Raw genomic sequence first — 23,633 nt, forward strand, 5'->3', positions numbered from 1 at the left:
TGCATAGCCTTGTCTTTTTACAGGTTTGAAAGGGTAGCCCCAGAAAGACACTCTTAAAAAAACCAAAGATTTTTACTTTTGAGGTCAATTCAGATGGAAGGGCTATTAGCAATTTTTACGGGTCTGAGTAGGTGGGAAAGATGTTCTATAAACTGGGAAAATCTCATTATAATCAGTGGTCTTAAAGAGACACTGCATCCTTTGACTGCACAGTCAGGCTCAACACTCATTTTATGCCCCTGCACTGCTTCCAAAGGACACCTGATTTCACTTCACTTTTATTTTAAAAAAAATTATTTATTTCATGGGACTAATTAGCTGTACAAGGAAGCAGCTAACTTTTCTGTTTGCAAAAAAAAAGAACCTTGGAACTGGAGACCCCACACACACTAATAACAAGCTAAGTAAAATATATTTGCTACCTAATCTAGGGGATACAGAATAACTTCTTGGTGGCAAAACAGTCTTTTTCCAATGCCCATGGTTTGAATAAAATTTAGGAAGTTTTACACTTGGAAATACATTAATGAATTTTTGGCTTTACTTGTTGTGATTTTTTAAAATATTGTGATTATTCAGTCTGTTTCTCAATATTCAAGTTGAAACAATATAGTGAAAGTTTATCAATCTAATAAAAGACTTTCATAAGTCAGTTTTTGTGTTGTGTGATTTTTTTTCATGTTCCTGCCTGCATTCTCACTGCCAGGTAGATGGAGCTGCAATAAACAAAAATCAGAATGCACAGTCTTTCCATAAAATTATCACATCATGAATAGAGTCTTAGTATCCTTTGTATTATCATGCATGACTGTAGAAAATGAATGGCCACTGTGTGAAGTGATCTATAAAGTACATATCACCTTCACTTCTTCAGCTCTATTATTGCAATTGCTGTCCCATTTTCTGGCATGGATAAAATCATCAAGAAAAGGAAGAGCATATCACACACTTCTAGTATATAGTGCCATTTTGGAAAACAACGCTTGCTAGATTAGCTGACTAGTTCCAATTCTGGGATGAGAATCTGGGTGGATTTAAAGTATCTCACAGATGAGCAATGTGCTGGTTATCATACTTCAGCTTTACCAGCTGGTAAATGCTTTCCTGCATCTGAAATATGACCGTTGTCATTGACTACATCTGTCAGAATACCTGAGATTAATCTTAAAATACTTGTCAGTTGACTGAGGACACTTCTGTTTGTGTCTGTAATGTGCACTACTGTATCTTCCAAAGTCAGTCATATCATCACAGTCATCAGACAAACTGACATTACTAAGGACTACTGCTTGAAGTTGCAGGAAAGGTATGGCAGATTCAACAGTCTGTAGAAAATTATTCTGGAGATGCTCTGTTCAAGGAGAGGAACAGTAAGTAACAATAAAACTGAGTTAGGCTGACACAGACACTCTTCAGGCTGTACCTCTTTTAGGGAAAACCACCAGGCTCTAAGCCTCCTGAAGTCAACAAGAGTCTCTGCTGTCTTCAGCAGAACTTGAATCCTCCCCAAGGACTTGCCAGTGGTTAGAGCTGTCAATCCAGCAAGGTTGCTGTTGGTCATTCATCACTTATTTCTACTTAGAAGATTTTAAACTCATAAGACACTTTTAAAAAATCTTTTAATTCTATATCCAACATTAAAATAAAGCAGAAGAGTTAAAACTGAAATACTACAGACAAAGCATATGCTTTCACATCCACATTTGATAAGGATATGTACCTTTTTAATAGAATTGTAAACAAATGGAAACTCATTAAGATAATAATGTAAACTATTTAATACATCATGAAGCACTATAACAGAGCAGAGAGTTTCACAATTTTTAGACAGCATTTGGATAAAGGAAATGGTTGTATTAGAGGATATCTCTGGGCTACTGATAACTGAAAGGTTTATTCTGATAAGATTACAAAACCAGTAGTTGAAATGTACCTTCTAATATGAAACTTAAAAAGAGAAAGGAATTTTTAAGGTTAGAAAAAATGTGAAACCAATTAAAAATTTTGATTTTAAAAAATTTGGCTGGACTTTACATTGGGAATCTCATGTGCCAAAGCCAGCTATGTCTGTGACCCTTGCTGCGATTCTTGTTCCATTCAGACTACAGAGAGTTTCACAGACTCCTGAGACATACTTTCGCTCAAAATGTTACACATCTTTTCTGTGCAGTTCAAAAAATTCCATAATTTGGAAGCATTTAACATTCTACCTCTGTTAGACTTCCTTGAAAAATCTACCATTACAGCAGCATTTGCTTCTCACAGAAGCTGAAGAAAGACTAGTGTGACACTCCTATCACTGTCACACAGCACATACTTGGAATTAAAAGCTGTGGCTATGCTAGCTACATAGGAACATGAACAAGCAGCCAGATGCTTGGTTAAATTACACAAATTTATACCAGAAAAATTGTAACTCCATGCATATTTTTGTACTTGTCCCCAGGATGAGGGACACACTGGAGGGTAAGGGAGCAGAATAAGCAGGAGTAAGTGGTCCCATGTCACTTAAAGTCCTTCCTTTTCCTCTCCCAACTAGCTTTATCCAGTCTAGTTCACATTTCAGTGGAAATGGTTTGACTCTTGATATCCTTTGTCTCTCAGTTTCACTTATTCTGTTAGACTGTTTGTTAATTAGCTGAACTGAGATGGGCTAAACTATTCAAAATAGATAAGTCCCGAAAGGTAAATCTTTAAAGAAAGCCAACACCAGCACTGCTCACAGAATCGTGCTCATCTAGAGATTACTCTACTTGTACTGATGGTTCTCTCTTTACAGGAAATGCTGGCTCAGGAATGACCTTTCCTAAACTGTGTCCTGAATTACACGGTGACTCAGAGGGCTGCCTGATTTCACTGACAGATAGCTATCCAGCAATTGTAGGTTCACTACCACTTTAGTGAAAGCAACAACATCAGCTAATGTTAAGAGCTGTTTTTCAGAGAAATCCCAGAGCAGCCAAAGACAAGAGCAGCTGTAGTGAACTTTATCCATTTTAGCAATGGCATACAATGTCTTAAATTTCTCTCCCAAGATTTTCAGGTTTCTGCAGCAAGACGGCAGGTTTCACTAGGAATTGGCTGTATGGAAACACACCAGGCTTTCTTCTTAATTCTTCTTTTTATGCTCCAGACAATGAAAATGAAATGGAAGGAGGAGTACAAATTCTTGTTTCAATTTGTATCAACTATAATTTCTCTGCTTCACCCTCCTCTTTTGATGGATCTTACTTCCTTACACAATACACACCTCATTTTTCCCTTTCAGACCCCAAAACCAACCATGGCCACAGGGTTCATGATACCACTAAACAGCAACACTACACTGTCTCCTTTCCTGTGGGAGCACCTCACAGGCTGGAATGTCCAACCAGCTGATTTTGAAGTCATGGTGGCTGCTAGCTGAAGACTTCCCATCAAAACCAAATCAAGAAGTAACACTGGGAGCTACTTTCTGCTCTGATAGCTGGTGGGACATTTCTATGTATTATTCCTTAGGGCAAGTTTTTGCTTTTTTTGTATTTTCAGTGCCACTGCTGGGAGAAATAACTGTAAATAAAGCCTGAGCTAATACATTCACAAGACCAAAGGGGTACATAATGTCTTTCCTAATTTTCTAATTTAGCAAGATGACCTAACAGACTGAAAGCAGAAGGGATACTGGAGTTAATGAGTGACTAGGAAGCAAGACTTCAGAGAGGATCACTGGGAAGGACACCTGGTATCGGGCTGTATGAAACTTTGTCGGCATCTTGAGGAGTCACAGAAGTGCTGGTGACTGCCTTCTGGGTGACAGAGGCTTTCTTACCTTCAAGCCAGTATGTGACCATGTCTCCTTTCCCCTAAGGAAGAATATTAGTCATGGGGTTATAACACTATCTGTCATTTATGAAATAATTTTCTTACTACAGCTCAAAACAAGTCCCAAAAAGAGAAATACGTGCTTGTCAGCCACTTTACATAGAGGAAAAATGAGGCATAAAACATTTCCTTAACAGATAATGCTAGTAATGTTAACTAATGCTACTTTTGCATTAGTTAACATTTAGTGGGGAAAAAAAAAGAAAAAAAAAAGCCTTCTACAAAAATATTTTTTCTATAAAAAGCTACTAAAACCTTCCTCTGTACCTAAATAAACCCCAATAGCTAACTAACTCTAAAAATTAACAACTTTTTAAACCATTTAAAAGCTAAGTCCACCTCTGTAAATTCTACATTTTAGAAACAAACCCAAAAAACCTCTCTCCTCCTCCCTGCCCTGCCCCTGCCATCGGCCCAAGCCAAAGTCCACCAAGCTCAAAAATCCAGGCCAAGCAGAGAGAGGGGCCCAGCACAACCTAAAATCCATCATTGTAACTCATTCAACCTCTGCCTAAGATACTAACCCTTTCACTGCACAAATAAAACCTACAAACCTCAGTCTTCCCCTCAGTGAAAAAAGAAAATAAAGTAAAAACACATAAAAAAACCCCCACATAAAAACACTAAAATTGATTTTAAAAAAATCAAGTTCTGAATTAAAAAGTTTTAAATTACCCTAGTATTACAACTAAAAATTATTTTAATAAAGCCATAAAAATAAACCATAATACAATTAAATATCCCTTTTAATTCATAAAAAATGTAAAGAAAGAAAATACTCAAACTATAAATATAAATAGAAGCAACGATAATTAAAAAAAAATGTTAAAAAAGTTATCCCATAAAAAACTTAAACAAAAAAAATTAATAAAAGCTCTTTATCCCAGAAAGAAAAAACCCCTCTATTTTCAAAAAAATAATCACAAAAATAAAAGAAAAAACCTTTACTTTTTAAACAACTCATCCTTAAAATAATACCCCATAAATTAACATAAACCATAAACTCAGCTGTGTGAAGGCTGTAAAAATAAAAAAAAACTTCACAATTGCATTTTTTTTCCCAAACAACTACTGTTTATAAAAATAAAGACAAAAAACCTATTTCTTATTAAAAAATCAAGCAAAAAAATTCTAAAAATTTTATTCTAATTATTTTTATCTTTTAATTCTATTAATAAAATTTTCTTCATACCTTTTAAATTTAAACCTATTTTTCCCTCCTCCTAATCCATATCTCACAACAAAAAATAAATAAATACACTAATAATTTTAACCAACACTAAACCTACCACATTATTTAATACATTAACAAAAATTTCAACAAACCTAAACCACTACACAGTAGTATCAGTTAAAACATTTCTTTGAAGTCCCATCCAAAACTGGGTCCACAAGTATGTTAATTCTCTTGTGGAACTTATGTGATGATTTGTCATGTCTCTGAAAGACCTTCCTTTATTTCAAGCAGTTGTAACAGTGAATGTGCCATGCAGGACTTCCAAGCTTGACTAAGTCCTTCATCTCTGACTTACCAGGTTGGTCTCATGAACAAGAGCATGGAACTGGTCCTGGCTTAAAATGTGAACATGGTCTCTTCAAGTACTGGAATTAGTCTAACAAAAGCACTGTGAGGTACAGAGGACTAGAATGTATAGGGAACTGCATGGGTTAAAATTCAGGGACTCCAGAGTACTTTCACACTCTCCTCTCTGAAAAGCTGAGTGTAAATGTTGCATACACACCTTGACTTGTAAATTCCCACGGCATACTAACAGATACTCTCCAATCTGCTCCAACAGCTGGTATGCACTTGAACTGCACTGTATTTTAAGAGCTGGAAAGAAATAGAAATATCATATTAGCACAAATTATACATCTAAGACAGATCCATCTCCCAGAGTGTGTCAAAAATTTCAGGACTCATTAATGAACTTCCCCTTGGGCTTCTTTTTCAAGTCTTTGCTTTCATTCCTTGTTGTTTGTTCTTCAGAACGTTTGCATATAAGCTCCAGTATCCTGGCCTGTTTGTAAGAGCATCTCAGGACAAATATGGGGCTGTCAACCAACACTACTCTTCACATTCTGCATCTAATAATATTTTTGTACTCTTCAGAGCTGTCTATCTTTGCTACTGATAAGCATCCTTTTCATCTGATGAAGAAAACTATACACAGTTCTACCTCCTGGTCAATAAAGAACCAGTGCTTTCTTTGCACATTCAGTTTTCAGTGAAGTCCAAACATTAAGGAAACAGCCATCCGTGCTCTGACTCCAAACCTTTAAATTAAAATATATGGAAGAGATTATATTAACATAATTCCACAATTATTTTAACAATGTGATTTTTCCTTAGTTTAAATTTTATCTCCATGTAAACCATGTAAACCTCACCTATCTTGCCTTTTGAAAATGATGGAGGAAGGACCAAGAAGGAGGACAGATAGAAGAAATTCTACTTTTGCTGTAAAGCAAAATTTTGCCAAAATTTTTAAAAATTTCAAAAAATTTTTGTAACATTCTGTGACACAGAGCCAATCATAATGCTTCTTTGTTCAAAAAAAATACCAGATGATAGTAGAATTGGCTAAGATTGTCTGACTGATTTTACCTATATCAGAAAATGACAGTTCTATAATGCCCACTTTTATTTGTTTACATGTTTTTAGAGTCTCGGAACATTGCCTGTAGATCAGGAGATATATGTTCCAACATATATATATGAGATACATATCTCAGAAATATTCTTTGCAGTAGATACATTATATTTCAGTTTGTCATCTTGCTTGAAAACAAGACACTAGCACTCAGATACCAGGTAATAGCATTTTTAATGCACGTTGCTAGTAATTAATCTATTTTAAACCAATCATCTTAGGGTTAAAACTTGGTAATGTAATTTGAGGTCCTCACTATGTGGCCAGAAAAAGAGGGAGAGAAAACAGAGGCTTGAAAGATAAATGTTCTCTTTATTTCTAGATCTATAGTGTTGATGCACCATCTAAGAAAGAAACTGGCATACAGAACAAAAGATAACCTATGAAAGATGGAAGCAGATTTTGAAGGTATTAGCTTTAAAGGAGTTCAGATAAGATGACACAAGAAATATGAAAGGAGTTATCTGAGAGACTGGCAGAAAAGAAATGAAGTTATATGTGTTCCACCCAGGTCAGTGTTTGCTTTGGAAAAATAAAAATGGTGAGAAGGAATGGATGCTAGTTATTCTCAAATCCTTTCAAAACTTTCAAATCCATAATTTAGGACCATTCCCCTGCCTTTCTGCCTTGTTTTTGGTGGATCATAATAGATATTCAAGGCATCAGTTTTTACCATTAAATTAAACTTGAAGAATCTTGTATGTGCCTAGTTCATTTACAATGCATTGCGATGTGAGCCATAAAATGACTCAGCTTTGTTTCAAGAATGAAAGGAGACATGAGGGTTCTGTGACATTGGATAACTCTATTTCTTTTTCTTTCAGTTTTTGTAGATCAGCTAAAATATTTCAGAATCTGAGATTCAAATGTTCATATTGGCTAAAAACAAAGCTTGCTAAGTAAACTTGGAGCTCTGTTATCTCTTAGGAAGAAGCAGTGAGAATACCTCCACAGAAACTCTGTTTAGACTCTTTTCTAGTGGACACATACATATTACATATGTAATACGTATACATACATATTACATACATACATATTACATTACATACATATTACAATAAATAATAAATAAACAATATTCAAAAATATACACAATCTTCTACAACACAGACGCAGCTCCCATGGTGTCCTACTGTTTATTGTGTTCTCCATTACAGAAAGTTATCAGAAATAAAAGAGGAGTAATGAAAATATTTTTACCATAAATCCAACTGGGTGCCAGGAACAAATAGAAACAGTGAACATAACCACTTGCCTCTCATTTTGTTTTATTTCTACCTTTTTTTACTGTAGAGAACTTCAAAGCCACAAAAATCTCTTTCTGAGACTTGAGAAATAAGGGGATCTAGTTACAAAAACAGTTTTAGAGAATACCACTCAAATAATTTGTCCCTAGGTAGACTGGACACAGAAATCAAGAACCTCTTTACAGGATTCAGAATCATTTGAATAGGTCAGGACTCAAAACTCAGCCTAACATTTTTTAAGAACTAATTCAGGGATGATTAAAACCCCACCTGCAGTTTGTTCCTTATTACCTTCACTGGTAGATTCCATCCTGGAAGCTGTGTTCACAGTATCTCCAAATAAACAGTACCGTGGCATTTTCGTTCCAACAACTCCAGCTACAACTGCCCCTGTCAAGAAATAGAAAACAAGACATTTTGTGTTTATAAATTACATAATCAGTCATACAGCCTTGTGGTTGCTTCCCACACTATCTTAAATCTAATTTGTTAACCAAATAAAGCCTGAGTGTCAGTATTATCTTTACATGGGTTACAAATCTGTCTTAAAAGTGATTTAAAACAAAAAAGACAATGTATGCTGATTAGTTGGAAGATGCTGGGCTGCACAGGACATATGCAACTCTGTCTGTCTATCAAGAAGGAATTGCAATCATACATCAAATTAAATCAAGGAGCTAGGAGTCTGACAGTGAAGGCTAGATCAGAGTGTCAAAAAACAACTCACTGTTTTGAGAAGAGAACAGCTGATAAGGAAAAACAACAGATACAGAATGGCAGTTCTAACTCACATCAGCAAAGGCACAGGGGTTTGGTATGTTTCCAATGTTGTATTCAAAACTGAGGTACCAATATCCCATGTATCCAATAAATTATTCTGTTGGGATGACCTCTATATTGTGTTCCACTGCATATAAAAAAATTAACTTTTTTTTTAAAATGGAGAGGAAATGGCCACTACAGATCTTTTTGTAAGGCCAGAGGAAGAATCTTTTGCAGCTTTCTCAACATACCTGAATGTATTCCTGCTCTTATCTTTAGGAGAGTATTGGGCTTGTGTGGAATCTTAAAAATCTTGCAGACATCCAGAAGATCTAAAGCCATGCTTGCGATCTCACCAGCATGAAGGATCCCATTCTCCTTGGGTACTCCTGACACCACCATATCTTAACACAACAACGCAACTGTGTTAACCTTTGGCATTACACAGAGATTTACTAAAGTACACTGCCTACAATAAAAAAATACATTAAAAGATAAAAAAAAAAAAAAAGAAAGAAAGAAGCCCTGTGTTCCTTCATATCCTAAGGCGCAGTTGTGCCTGCTGAGCAAAGAAAGTCAGAAACAAATGAAGGATAGGGCAGTGGTTCATGTGTGGAATTACCTTAGGTATGAAAAATTTTGTATTTTGACCTTATTTTTATATAAGATTTATTCCCTCCAATCCTTTCTTTGCTCATACTCCCCTCCACTGAGAATGCTTAAAGTGGGACAGGCAGTGCAAATGCACCTTTTTCATTGGGCAGATATTATAAAAAAGGGCAATGACTCCTACTAGACATTGTCCTATGCTTCCTGCACTATGCTTTAAAAACTGATGACAGGTTCTTGGGGTCCCAGAGTGCTGAGCTGGGCAGCCATGACTGTGAGAATGATAAACTCCCAGTAAAACCTGAATTTATGTGGGATTTGCTGCTCTAGTTTGGCCCCTGTAAATCTATGGCACGTGATGGGATTCATCCCATAGTGATCAAAGAACTGGTGAAATCATTGTAAGATCTCTGAAAATACTTTTTAAATGGTCATGGAAATCTGGAGAGGTCCTAGTCTACTGGAAGCTGGCAAATGTCCAAACTTTCAAGAAAGGGAAGAGGGACTGCAAACTACAGGCCTGTCACTTCAATGCCCAGCAGAATTCTGGAGAAGTTTTTTCTGGGAGGTAATGAAAAATATCTGAAAGACAACAGAGTCATTGGTCACAGCCAGAATGGCTTCATAAGCGGAAAGCCCTGATTGTCAAATCTGATTTCCTTTTATGACAGGATAACCCACCCAGGTGATGAAGGGAAGCCAGCTGATGTAATCTTTTTGGATTACAGTAAAGCTTTTTGATACTGCTTCTCCCAAGATCCTTCTGGACAAACTGTCTGGCGTGCAATTGGATAAACACATCACAGGATGGGTGAGCAGCTGGGGGTCAGGCACAAAAGGTTACTGTGAATGGAGTGACATCAGACTGGTGATGTGTCACAAGGGGAGTTCCATGGGGCTCCATCCTCAGCCCTGTGCTCTTCAACACCTTCATAAATGGCTTGGACACAGAATTGGAAGGGATACTGAGTCTGCCAGTGCTACTAAATTGCCTCACAAGCATAAAGGCCCCGCTAAGAGACCCTGAGAAATTAGAGGACTGGGAAATCACCAAATTTTATGTGTTAATGTGTTTATGTGTTAGATTCTGCGCCTGGGATCGGGCAACCCTGGATGTGCAGACAGACTAGGAAAGGAGAGTCTGGAAAACAGAAATTAGTGCAGAAAAGGGGCCTGGGGATCCTGGTTGACGTTGACCCTGAGCCAGCAGTGCCCTGGCAGCCAGGAGGGCCCCGGTGTCCTGGGGTGCATCAGGCCCAGCATCACAGCTGGGCAAGGGAGGGGATTGTCCTGCTCTGCTCTGAGCTGGGGCAGCCTCACCTCGAGTGCTGGGGACAGGTCTGGGTGCCACAATGTAAGAAAGACATTGAGCTGTTCAGGAGTGTTCAAAGGATAACCACAGGGAGGGAGAGTGAAGGGCTTTGAGGAGAAACCATGTGAGGAGTGGCTGAGGTCACTTGGTCTGTTCAGCCTGGAGGAGACTGAGGGGAGACCTCACTGCAGTGACAGCTTACTTGGGAGGGGAACAGGAGGGACATCACTGATCTCTGCTCTGTGGTGACAGTCACAGGACCTGAGGGGATGCCCTGAAACTGCGTCAGGAGGGATGTTTAGGCCGGATATCAAGAGAAGGTTCTTCACCCAGAGGGTGGCTGGGCACTGGAACAGGGTCCCCAGGGAAGTGATCTCAGCACGAAGCCTGACAGAGCTCAAGAAGTGTTTGGACAGCAATGTCAGGTACACAGTGTGACTCTTTAGGATGGTGCTGTGCAGGGCCAGGAGTTGGACTCTATGATCCTTGATCATATGACATCCCTTCCAACTCAGAATATTCTATGATTCTTTGATTCTGTTTCTGTGTAGGATAAGCAACCTATGTTTTAGGGATCTATGGATTGCATTTCTTTCAGGAATTTTATGATGTGTTCAGTAATTCCATGGAGAAAAAAGAGCGGTTTTTTTTTCCCCATATCTCTTACAGGTATTCTGTCTGTCTCATCCAAAAGTCCTGTTAGATTTCTATAGGTTTTATGGAACTCCATTTTAATCATAGTCTATCCCCAGCAGATTGCCACAGTAGCAAATATAGAGGCATTTTCCTATAAAACTCAAAAAGAGGCAGTCAAGCCCCTACAGTGATAAGAAGATTGTTATGGTCTTTGCAGAAAAGATAGATTATAAAGCTTAGGGTATAGCATCTATGATCTCATATAGAAGGTAATTTTTTTACTTGTGTTCCTGTCATACAGAATACAACTGGGATTAACCTGCTGCCAAGACTTAAAACCAGACCTCACTAATCACAGGAACCAAAAAAACAGCAGCAGTATTTTACTCAATTATTTTGTCCCATTCATATCATCATTATTATATGTTGCATTATCAGTCCTACAAATGACTAAAGGTATGCAGGAAAATGTTCCTAAAGTTTGCTAGGGCTCTGGTAGGACTCATCTCCTGATTGTTTTATTTGGTCTCCCCAATGGTAAGAAGTTTTCCAAACCTCCTTCAGCTCATCTTGTCACCAGAGAGTCTCTATCTTAATATCCAGGCCCCATCTTTGTCCACAGCTCAAGGAACTTACAGGCATCTCCTATTGTCTCCACCTTATAGACATCATAGTTATCTATGATTTCATCAAAAGTGGTATAAAGTTTGTTCAAGAGATCTACCACTTGGTACGGCGTGCTACTGCTGGAGAGCTCAGTGAAGCCAACAATGTCACTGTTAAAACAACAGAAAGAATGTAATCAGCCACTGTCCTAATCATTGCTGATTAGTAATTTTAAATACACAGTAAAAATTTCTCAATGCAATTACATCAACATTTTATTTTCAATAATTATTTCACTAAAATTCTTACTGGATAGTTTTGTCTTCATTTATTTATATTTACAAAAGACTCCATTAAAAAGAATGGACTGACGCAAGTCTTTTTGCTTATCAATGCAGTAAAGCAATTTACAGGTAGACTTTAATCTGGAACAGACTAAGCAGTCTTCAATTTTGGGTTATGTATAAATGAAAAAAAGAGAACTTGATATCTGTTCATTTATGACAAGTGAAGGCATGCCATTTATATGTTGCTTCCTGTACACATAAAAAGAATTAAAATTGTAAATCCATGTGGACTTTAAGGATAGATAAATTTACTTTACACAGGCTAAATGGTGGATTCTTTACTTAGACCTATCTTATGAAACATGCATTCATGCATGTGTAACACATGTAAAGTGATGTGCTGCTGTTTGTTAGAGCTCCAGAGTAATGTAATTTTTTATTTAAGTAATAATAATGATAAATAGGGAGGTGTGAGAATTTTGAAAGACCTTTTTTTACAGAGCCACCTGTTACAATAAATTGCAGTTTAGATATAAATTCTGTACTCAGTTAGGAGCTTCACCTCCACTAGAAGCCTAGAAGTTTCTTCTGTAGGAGTTAGTTCTAGTCCTATCTTTCATTTTTATTTACCTGAAGAAGATGGTGGCACTTGAGTAACTTTGAGCTTGTGCACGTTTTCCCTGCCTGAGATCATCTGCTACTTGTTTTGGTAGCATACCTGTTGTAGAAAGTAGAGCATTGTAATTTTTTTTTACATGGATAAAAGAATACACTAAACATAACATGTTGTTTTAAAGGCACAAAAAATGTTCATAAATGCAAAATGTTATGAAAATGAGAAACACTTTTGCATTAAAATCTGCTCTGCTGTAATGTGAGAATTCACAAATAAATCTCACTGGCAACACATCCAGATTTTTCACATGGCCCATAATTTTTAGGCCAAACAAACCAGTACCTACACATTCCAAGAAAGAGTAAGGTTAGATTCTAATAGTGTGATCTGGGATTTTACTAATTTCTTCTTTGTCAACTGTTTGCTAGTGTCTTCTACCTGTGTTAGGTTTGTTTACTGTCTCTTCCCTGTTACTTTTTTTTTTAATCATCTTTGTTCCCCCTATCTTGCACTTTCACATCCCTTTGTTTTTTCCTCTCTTACCATCTCTTTATGCCTTTTTATCTTACAAAATTCTGGAACATACACTGCCATCAAAAGTAACTAGCTACAATTCCACAACATTTATAACTATGTAAAAGGCCTGCCACAGTGATGCAAAGTCACTGTGGATTTTGGGCCAAAAGCTCTCAGATGAGTGTACTGATTTCTAAAGGGGAAATACAGAAAGTAGCTAAATATCTTTCCAGATTTGCAAGAAAAAAGTATATTCATTCTTTGCTAGCTAAATGTTACCCATTAAATAATCACCTATCAAAAGGTTATTGTTTGTAGTTACACAGCTGAAATAATTTTTTTATTGAGAAGAATGTTCAGTATTTTTTTCTTTGTAACTTACTATACAACAGACGATCAGTCTTCTGTTTTTCATGCATTAAATCCTGAGTTCTCTCAGAAACGAGTATCTCCAGATGTTTGTTGTATTTCTCCATCTAAATAACAGAGAATTTTCCAAAATTGTTCAAAAATTCATTTTTTAACTGAAACAGATACCTAGTTGGATAGGATTTAAGTATTTGAATGATTCTACTTTGAAAACATTCAGAAATAAAAAAGGGGACAGGTCTAAGAAGCTTGACACTTTTTTACAAAATCCAAAGATCAGATTTCTCCTTAAGTAAATTTATGCATCTAGACTCAAGGTTGTTGCTTACAGACAAGACAGCAGGAGGCAATTTCAGCTTTTCAAATTTCATGCAAACTTTAGGGGTCAAATGCAATGTAGAGAGCAACCTGCAGACAAAATCTTAACAAAACAAAAGGTATCTAAATCTCAATCTTTTATCAAAAGGTCACAATGCTCTTTCATAAACTATCTTGCTATGCTAGTCTATGCTTTGTTTTTTGCATCCCTCCTCTGTGTGAGGAAATAGTCTGTGGAGGCAGGAATCTTCTTTCTCAGCTGATGGGCTTGAGATACTCTGCTCAAAATGATTAATAAACATGCTATTTGTAGCAAGCAGGGATTCTATATCCCTGGTAGTATAAGACTACTGAGTCACAGGAAAGGAGGAATATAGTTTCCAACCAACATTTGACAGACAAAAAAAAATAAATTGTTCAACCCTGAAGAAGTTGAGAAAGTTAAAAAACTGAATGAAGAGAAAAGCTGGGTTTCAAGCAGAACTACAGCTACAGTCAACCCAGCAGAACTGAACCAGTAACTGTGGATTTTTTCACCAAACAAAGGCAATAAGAGAAAAAAGAAAAACAACCCTAAGGATAGAGGTAGAAGTTATTGAAAGTGAGCAGATTGGATTGGATTAAAAATCTAAATTTACCAGAGTCATCATCATGTCAACAGGGCTAACAGGATTCATTTTGTACAGTGTTTTCTTGACTTGCTCAAATGTAGGCCTTTGAGATGGATTACTTTTTCTGCACCTTTCAATTAACTGCAGAAGGGAAAGAAAGTGAGAAAAGCAAACAGCCATTTATTATTCCAAGCACAAGCAGTATCTTAAGTTAATGCTTCTGTTTCCTTGGTGCCAACTGGCTGTGTGGAGCTCTATATGCAGCTGGTGGAAAGCATTAGAGCTGTACTGAATCTTCTGGAGTTGTACAGGTTCTTGCTGAATGAAAGATGCCAGTTCATGAAAATGTTGCTGTGGGAAATCATGAGTAAGATATACACATTCCTTCTGCTGAACACTGCTTAAGCTCTTGTCTTGTGCTGTTATGCTGTTGGAGTCACATACTGTTTTCAGAGGACTAGTCTGTATACAAATTTCACAAAGGATTAAGAGCTGAAGAACCCCTTAAGAATGTTATAATCTTTTAATCTTTCTGATTAAAAGCCTGTGCTGCTAAGGAGAAGTATTTTTACATTTATGTTGCTACAAACCAGCAAAGGTGAATTATATAGCACTTAAACTGAAATGAGGATGACCTCATCTTGTTCTGATTTAATTAAACTAGGAGGGGGTGTACTTTATTGAGGCTACTGAAGGGAAAGACTTGTTGCATAAGAAACAAACCAAACTCATAGTTTGCCTAAGACAGACTTCATTATGTGAAAGCCCTCTGTCAGTGAGCTAGATATTACTAACATAAAATATGTATGGAATTCAACACTTTATAATAAAATGAAATTGCACAAAAATCAATGATTGGATATTAAAAACATAATCTATTACACTGGCAGCTGGAGGGGACAACTGAATCCTTCACTGTCACAATGACAGGTTTTTTTATTATGGATTTTAAATATTATCATTTTGTCTTGTTTGAGGTATACTTCTTGATTTCTGGATTATTTATAGTTATCAAAGGTAATATTGCCATACAACTTCTAAGACGTGTTGTAAATTCACTTCAATAAATGATTTTTATACACAGTATTGTATTTTACTCACCTCTACATAATCTGTGGGACATGGGCAAGAATTCTCAGCTTTTCCTGAAATTAATTCTGCCAAAGGTGGGCACCAAGAACATTCACCTGAATGCACATCATCTTTCTAGAGAAAAGATGTTTCAAAACTATATTGAAACAAGTGTTATGGTTCTCATGCCAGCCACTGAAAATATATTACTATTATCATCATCATTTTTATAACATCTTCCCTATCACTTCTAAGTCAGCTTTTTTTTTACATAAGAGCACAAGGGAGAAGAAAGGATAAAAAAAAACAACTATAACCCAGTCTAAAATGGGTCAACTTGTCTAAAAGCTTTTTCATGGCTCACAGGCTTTAATCTCAATGTTTATATGACATAACTTTTGAAACAAACGAATACCTGGCAAGATATTGGGAAACTTTTAAGAGACCACAGGTACTATATTAGTCTATTCTCACAAACTGTGAGAACTGGAAAAATGGTAGTTTCAAGTCTTCATTGTTACAATTCTTGTTAAGCAAATTATTTCAGAGAGAACATGGTTATACATCCAGACCATCTGCTTTCAATTTCAAGGTGCATTCTTTTTGTGTTTGCTATTTAGCAGTGATCAAAAGACACATGCAAAACAGACATTTTCATTATGGAGAGCAGCTAATTTGTTTTTCTAGGTTATTCTTATCACTAAGATTCCACTAAAGGGCCTGTAAATTACAGGAAAAGGAAGAAGCAGAAGAAAAAGGAAGATATTAATACATACATTCTCCCTGCATCCACCTAGCCATTATGCCTCACAAAACTAATCAAAAGGCAGTTTTGGAGCTACATTATTTTTATCATACGCTCTTCTCCAAAGCTCTGAAGTTTCAGTTCCATGGGAACTGAACTGGCATAAGCTCAAAAAGTAACTCAAAGGTGCAGTAGCTCAAATTATGGTTTGTATCATCAGCAGAAACAGAAACAAAGTTGCCATATTCTACAGATAGCTCATATTTACTTACTGCCAGAGGGTCGCTTCTTGTGGCAATTTCTAGTAAAATGATGGCATAACTGCAGAATAAAAATGAAGAAAAATCTTAATGCAATAACAGTTAATTGAGTCAGTGATTTCTTCTTATGATTTCTTATTCTTCCCCATTCTATTACTGAAAGCCCAGTATCTCAAAAAGAGTGACAGCAATAGTACTGCTACTTCTTACTATGTGTTTTCAGAGGTCTGTTACTGAATGTTTCATAGCATTTCCCTCTCATGGTTGTAAGTACCAGAGATGTTTGAGTTTGAGGGAGGGTAAAGCAGTTTTTACTGTAAGAATTAATGGAATCTAAGGTGATATGTGCAGGTTTATGTATGTGATTCCTACCAATTAAACACAGAGTTCTGATTTTTGCTCCAATCAAGGGTCAGGAGTAGGTTCATCAGAATCACCAGTAGGAAGAGTAGCTTTTTTCGGCCACTGAAAAGATCACTGTTCTAGAAAATCTCCATAAAGTCTGTGTGTCCAGAGGAGATATATTTTTCTGCTTGTTTCTTCTGAATTATATTTTCATGGTCATTATCTTCCTCAGTTGAACTAAGGTCAAATACATTCATCAAGGATGAAGAACGGAAAAAGACAGTAAAAATAGAGAATTTAGTTTTTTCTGAACTCATTGGATATATTTCAGAGCAGAGGTCTCTTAGAAGCAAGCCAACAGGCTGGATAAAGATGCCTCTTTATATAGCGGAACTGTGCAATAATTTACCCATAAAATAAGTTTACTTTTTTGGAGAATACTGATTTTCAATCTATTGTGTTGCTGATGGTTGCACTGCTTTGTAAGACATTCTGTTGATAAGAGGATATGTTTATCTATCTTTCAGCCTACTTGTGGACCACCACTGGAAAATAAAATAATGTACATAAAGCATGATGAATAATTTTGAAATTAATCTAAAGAGATTTTTGTATTAATTTTGTAGTGATTTGGTAGAAGAAAGCAGAATCTATCCTGGTGAGGCAGTAAAGCTGAAACAGATTTTCAAGCATAATAATTAGATGATAGTAAGTCTGATAAAGCAGTATTGGTTTAATTCATCTTCAGCTGCATTGCCCAATAAAATTCACTATCCATTGTGGATAGTGAAATTCATATGATGATTACAAATCATGAAGAACCAGTGTTGGAGAAACTGTGACTTGAAACAGCCTCTTTAGCTCAAAACAGGAGCTACATTCATGCTCCTGCTCTCATTTCCATTTTAGCTTTCCCATCTGACCAACACTTTGCCTAGAGAACTTTAAAAGCAAGTGATTCATCTGTAAGAGCACACTAAATTACAAGTCCCACTCCTGCAGTTTCTACTCATTTTTTATTTGGGCCTCACTTTCAGGAATATTAATGGAATTTTTGCACGGATAAAAACTGAGGATTACAAGATTGAATCAATGCTGCCTGGCCAGTGAGGCCAAATACATGTATCAGGAAGGCTTACCTCCTGCTTATATCATCAATCACAAAATTTGTTAAAATGCAAATTCTGAAAGAACAGCCCAGATAAGAAGACAACCCTTTCAATCATACAGGGCACTTCTCTATCTTCCCTGCCTGATTGTTCTCCCTTTTTTGGTGTTATCTCTCACTGCTTTTACCTTTTCTTTAACCAATAAATTAATACCTGCAGTGCCACAAAAGAAGATGTGGATGTCGTGGTTTAAAACCAATAACTAAGAAAATTACGTATTTCTTGCTGTGAGATATGGATTAGAATAAGGGCAAAACAGGCATAAAACTTAAAAGGAATAAAGAAAGTTTATTGACAAACAACAAGAATAAGAACAACAGAATAAACTTCTAGAAAAACCTTTTCATCTCTTATCTATTTACTATTCTCTCGTTCACATGACAACAGAGACAAAAACTTTGGAACTTTGGTGGTTAAAACAGTCCCAATTCTTGCTACAGTCTTTTCACTTGTCTTTGTAGAGAAACAGAAGTTTCTTCCTGTTAATTTATGGAGTTTCTCACACGAAAACTATTTTTTGTTATAGTTTTCCATTGCCCTGATATCAGCTGCCCAGAGCTGCTGTTATCAGAGCCCACCCCTCCCAGACAACAGTTTTCAAGGCTTTTTTGCCTTTCAAGGCTTTAAATCTCCCAGCACTTCACTATACTATAAACTCAAGTTTACACTTTGAATACTTTATTCCTCCCTGCATACTTATCATGAATTAGAGGAGTTTTTTCCAGGACTTCATTGTCCATCTCCATAGTTTAACAGAAAGACATTTCAGCTAAATTAAAGCATCTTCTTAATTCTCTACCTTTCTTGAAGTTTCTTTTCTTTCTTGTCACTGGTAGTTTATAAAGTCTCTTTTCATGCTGATCATTCTCCTTTTCTCTCCTTGGATAAAAAAGTTAATCCGCAAGTCTCATCTGGGTAATGAAAGAGTTAAAATCTTGCCCAGGCTGTTGTAGGTAGTTCTGTGGCCTCGGCTGGTGCAGGAACTGGAGCCATCTGTGATGGAGAGTTCCTCATGGCTGCTCTGGAGAGTGTAGTCGCCGCCCCAGCCCGCTGCAGGCCCAGAGTCTCTCTCCTTCTTCACTCGGCAGTTTCTGGTGAATTCCATCACGGCAAAACCTGCAGCCAAGCCAGGAACCGGCCCGGCCCGGACAGGGCTCGGGACAAGCCCCCCGCAGGCCCCATCTCCCAGCCGGGAGATGCAGCAGGCCCAGCCCGGCCCCCACCCGGTCGCATGGCCGGGCAGAGAGCGAGAGGCCGGACTTCTGCTACCTTCCACCGCCAGGAAACAAAGAGAACTCAGAGAGCTCTGGTTTTACACTTTAAGGTAGGGTTCACAAGTTGATCCCACTTTTCAATGGCCTAAACTGCTGTCAATTCTTGGAAATGACTGATAATTGGTCAGGAGGAAGAACCCCCATCAGCCATCAGCACTTCTAACTTCCCCTCTTTCCTCAGCTTTGCTTTAAAGGTAAAGCTACTCCATGACAGTGGATTTTGCAGACATGTGGGTGGGACAGCAAGATAAATCCAGGAAACATTCACTGAATCTGTCAAAAGTTCATTGACATATATGATATGAGAAGCAAATCAGATCTTAGGACTATTAAAAGGGGAACCCTTGGCAGGAAATGCCTTGAGGAGGCAAAGTTGCCTGCAAAGTGAAATAATGATATCTATCCAGAACAGGAGCAAAGTGAGAACAAGTCAAAGAAACATTTTCTGGGATGCATTTTGGCTGCAGGGCAATGGTAAACTGGAATGCATAAGACAATCCTAAAATTATTGTTTAGTTGGAGCAGAGCTCTTTCAAAGACTACTTCATGTTGAAAAAGTACAGAGCGACATGGACAAATGACAGTAGACAGAAATACCAACACAATCCAAAATTCCTTAGCTGAGCAATTTTGGAACAAATTCTAAAGGCATATTTAAGCCTATAGGCAGATATACTACTGAGACTTCAAATTCTTGTTCAGTTAATCTGATAGAATAGATAAAAGTTAATGATATTCAAGTATATTTTATATGCAGACATTTGTTTACAATTGTGCTCCCACTTATCTGAAAAGTGGCTGGATAGAAGCAATCCACCACTAGTAGGGAAAGCCACTGGAAAATGATCTTCTATAAATGCTTTCAAAAGGAAAGGAATGAAATTATTTGCTAGTGCATCCCTTTTTATCCCTACTCTTTATATTTACTCTGTAAACCAAATATTGTCACCATGTAAATGCCCCCAAATAATTGTATTGACATTGAGTTATAGAATTATAGGATACATATGTGCATTATGACATTCCAGAACATCGATGCTATTAACTTTTAAAGTAATGCCGTTGTTGAAAATAATCTACTTTTCATAACAACAGCAACAAGGATAATTAGATAGCAGCAGATCTTTATGCCTTTTCATCTTACCAGTCAGGTGACTCCTTATAAATCATTTGGCCAACTCTGCTTTTAAATAATGTCAGTGAATTCAGTATTTGGTTATGTAACTTGAAAGAGAAGATCCTGTGATATCTATGCTGTTCTATATTCCAGATTCCAGCTCTATATTCCAATCCTTTTAAAAATACAATCAAATAGATACCTGGAGTGACAACAGAATTACAGCAAGCCTAACTGCAGTTAAAGAATACTCAAGATTACTAAAAGCCAGATCAGGAAAACTTAGTTACCTGTAGACATCTGCCATAGAGCTGGGTTCAAAATCTGAAAGAGTACGTATTTCAGGAGCTGTGTAAATCTGTATCAAAGGCTGCTGGGATGAACTTGATCCATCACGAGTATCTTCTTTTCTGTAGGACTGCAAGCCATAATCTAAAATGGAAGAAAACAGGAAAGAAACTATTCAGTGGGTACTTCCCTGAAAAATGTGCAGTAGCAGACAGTAACACAGCTAGTCTAAAGAATTTCATTTTCCCTATTCTAAATACACATCTTAGAAATAGTGGTGTTTGGGTGGTCTTGCCCCCATAAACTATTGAAAATGTAGCATCTTAAAAACAAAATATTTGGGCAAGAATGAATTAGAATAGGGAAACTGAACTATGTGATCCTGTGCAATCAGAATTATTTTACAATTTTATCAAATTATTTTCAGATAACAGTCTCAACTCAGTGCAAGAGTTAGCATGTAAATACAGGTTTCTTTTCTACTCTGTCCCTTGATCCTTATCTCTGGTGGCAGGTTGCTCAACTAATTACTAGTTAGACAGACTAACAACTGAAAATCAGATGGTGGGCGTTACTTGAACACCACTAGCATCAGAACAAAGGCAGCATAGATGTGAAACATCTTTCCATCTATACTTCTAGCCTAATATAGAAGGAATTCTTAGCATATGACTCAGAATCAGGAAGGAATAAAAAACAACTGAGTTCTGTTTTCTTTCTTACGTAAACAGTACTCTTCTGATTGTATGCAAAGGCTGGATGCAGACATCTGGTTTTATCTGGAGTGACCTCTAATTAAGATGTTCCTAGGGACTGAATCTTTATGTAGAGAACATTTTTTATAATAGCTCCCGCATTTGTTATTTATGATGTTTGTTTGACATTATTGCTTCCAGATAAACCATGAAGATTTGAAAACACTACTGTTTGACACAGAACAGAATCAAAACAGAATTTTTTAATGAATTCACAGATATCCTATTTAATTGAAAGAAGCTGTGCTAAGGTGAGGTAGTTGATTTTATTCAACTACATCTAATTTTTATGTTTTTTCTCCAGAACAGGCTCCAAGCAGAGTTTTAAAGGCAAAAGGATACTGAAGGAGTTGAAGAAGCAAGCCTGGCCCTGTGTAGGAGCCTTAGTCATAGTACCACCAAAAAACAAATCTGCTGCTGCTGTTGCTTTTAGAATGGGCTATGGGTTAGAGAGTATTGTGACTACTCTGGGCAAAAAGTAGAAGAGATGATCGCTGCCACAATTCCCTTTGGCAGCTGCAAACTAAACTAGACTCGCCAGTGGATTTTCTGTTCCCAAAGGCTGTCTTCCTGTACCAAGAGCAGACCTGACCTGTAGCTCCATCTCTGGGAGAATACAATTCAACGCTGCGAACAAGAATTAAAAACTCTGAGTTGAGTCTGCTTTTCTCCATTAAACTATCTTGTGCTTACCAATCAGTCAGCGTTATTACTACATCTTTTTACACCATTGTCCATGCCTCAGGTTTCTCTCTATCAAAACAGAGAATGAGGTAGAGTTTCTGCTCAGATGTTGATAGACTGAATAATTTGTGGGATCTGAAATGTGCATCTTTGACAAGTACTAAATGACTTGACTTGATAATGCAACATGAAACTTGCTTCAGCACAAGGCATTGCTAGTGAAGTCTGGTACAGTCAGCAATTCCATATGAAATGTCAACATGAAACCACTTGGGAAGAGTGTAAAATTTATAATAAGGGGTTTAGCTGGGCAGATTTGAAAATCTTTTCTAGCTTTGCCTTTACCTGCAATTTTACAAACCCAGCGGTCATCTATCACACAGTTATTAGACTTCAACCGTCCATGATATATTTTGTGATGGTGGAGATAGGCCATTCCTTGAGCAATATCAGCAGCAAAAGAAAACCTGAAAGTCAAAAATCAGTGAGCTAGTACTTCCACTTTCATTCAAGAATGGCTCCAAAGCCTACTGAAGTTTACAGAAACTATAGGTTTTTTTTTCAATTTGTGTCCCCATATTCATTTTTCCAAAACACTTAAGGTGACTGTTTGAAAACCCTTATCTCCCTGGGCTCACAGGCCAAGACAGTAAAGTTTCTTCTAGAAATTGTCAGTACTTTTTTATCCTTGGGAGTGCTTTCACATGTTTACAAGTGAAACAATTTTCTTATCTTTTTTGCTTTATTTGGAAGGTTTCCTTCCTGAAAAGCATTTTTCTTTGCTGAAGGCAAGCATACAGCAAAAACAGAAAGGACATGTCAAGAAGATCGATCTCAAAAAACAGTATCACTGCCTTTGTGAAAGTTTCATGGACAATGAGAGCTCATTTCTTGTATTGGTAAGAATAATAAGCCGCTTGCAGGTATGCTAACAATTTCACCAGTATGACTTCACAAACAAAGATGCAGTGGATTTTAGTTAACTAGGGATACCTAACCTATTTGGGAGCAAAGTTCTATGGGAAGAAAGGGTTTTCAAATAGTTTTGCAGTATAACTAGAGAAAGAGCTGAAAAGTAATTGGCTTAGCATTTCAAGCACTAAACATATGATTTCTCAAAACACCCAAAAAACAAGTTGGACTGAGTATGCACATTGAAATTTCCTCCCTCCCTCCCTCCCTCCTTGCCTCCTCTCTACAAGCCTGTCTAGACAAGAACTTCTAAAATTAACATTTAGTCTTAAATGGCATACAGCACAGTCTATGTCATTTAGCTTTTCAAAAGCTGGATTTTTTTACCTGAAACCCCAGTTCAAAGGAATATCTTCACTGAGGAGCACATCACTCAGGCTGCCTTTGGGGCAGTACTCTGTGACAATAGCAACATTTGGAACTTCTACACAACCGCCAATGAATTTGCAGAGATTGGGATGGTCAAGTTCCCTATGAAAGTCAACAAAAATCACAGCACAACAGTAATTTTCACATATGTCCCTCCTGATTTTTTAACACAACTGGAAA

The 23,633-nt window shown here is 37.0% G+C and overlaps 1 protein-coding gene across 1 annotated transcript in view; it reads right to left on the reverse strand.

Moving 5' to 3' along the window:
• Nucleotides 1–1,638: 1,638 nt before the first annotated feature.
• Nucleotides 1,639–23,633, reverse strand: part of LOC107215797 (atrial natriuretic peptide receptor 1-like) — a 40,213-nt gene continuing 18,218 nt past the window's right edge. Inside the window, exons 11-23 of the mRNA XM_033511398.1 lie at nt 23,412–23,555; nt 22,458–22,579; nt 20,676–20,817; nt 16,493–16,541; nt 15,506–15,610; nt 14,432–14,545; nt 13,489–13,582; nt 12,605–12,692; nt 11,718–11,857; nt 8,776–8,928; nt 8,054–8,152; nt 5,604–5,695; nt 1,639–3,842 (exon numbers count right to left, since the gene is read on the reverse strand). Coding sequence (XP_033367289.1) covers nt 3,693–3,842; nt 5,604–5,695; nt 8,054–8,152; nt 8,776–8,928; nt 11,718–11,857; nt 12,605–12,692; nt 13,489–13,582; nt 14,432–14,545; nt 15,506–15,610; nt 16,493–16,541; nt 20,676–20,817; nt 22,458–22,579; nt 23,412–23,555 — 1,492 coding nt within the window. The 3' untranslated portion in view covers nt 1,639–3,692. The remainder of the gene's footprint in view (nt 3,843–5,603; nt 5,696–8,053; nt 8,153–8,775; nt 8,929–11,717; nt 11,858–12,604; nt 12,693–13,488; nt 13,583–14,431; nt 14,546–15,505; nt 15,611–16,492; nt 16,542–20,675; nt 20,818–22,457; nt 22,580–23,411; nt 23,556–23,633) is intronic.

Source organism: Parus major, chromosome Z (genome assembly GCF_001522545.3).
Source record: "Parus major isolate Abel chromosome Z, Parus_major1.1, whole genome shotgun sequence".
Taxonomy (NCBI): Eukaryota; Metazoa; Chordata; class Aves; order Passeriformes; family Paridae; genus Parus; species Parus major.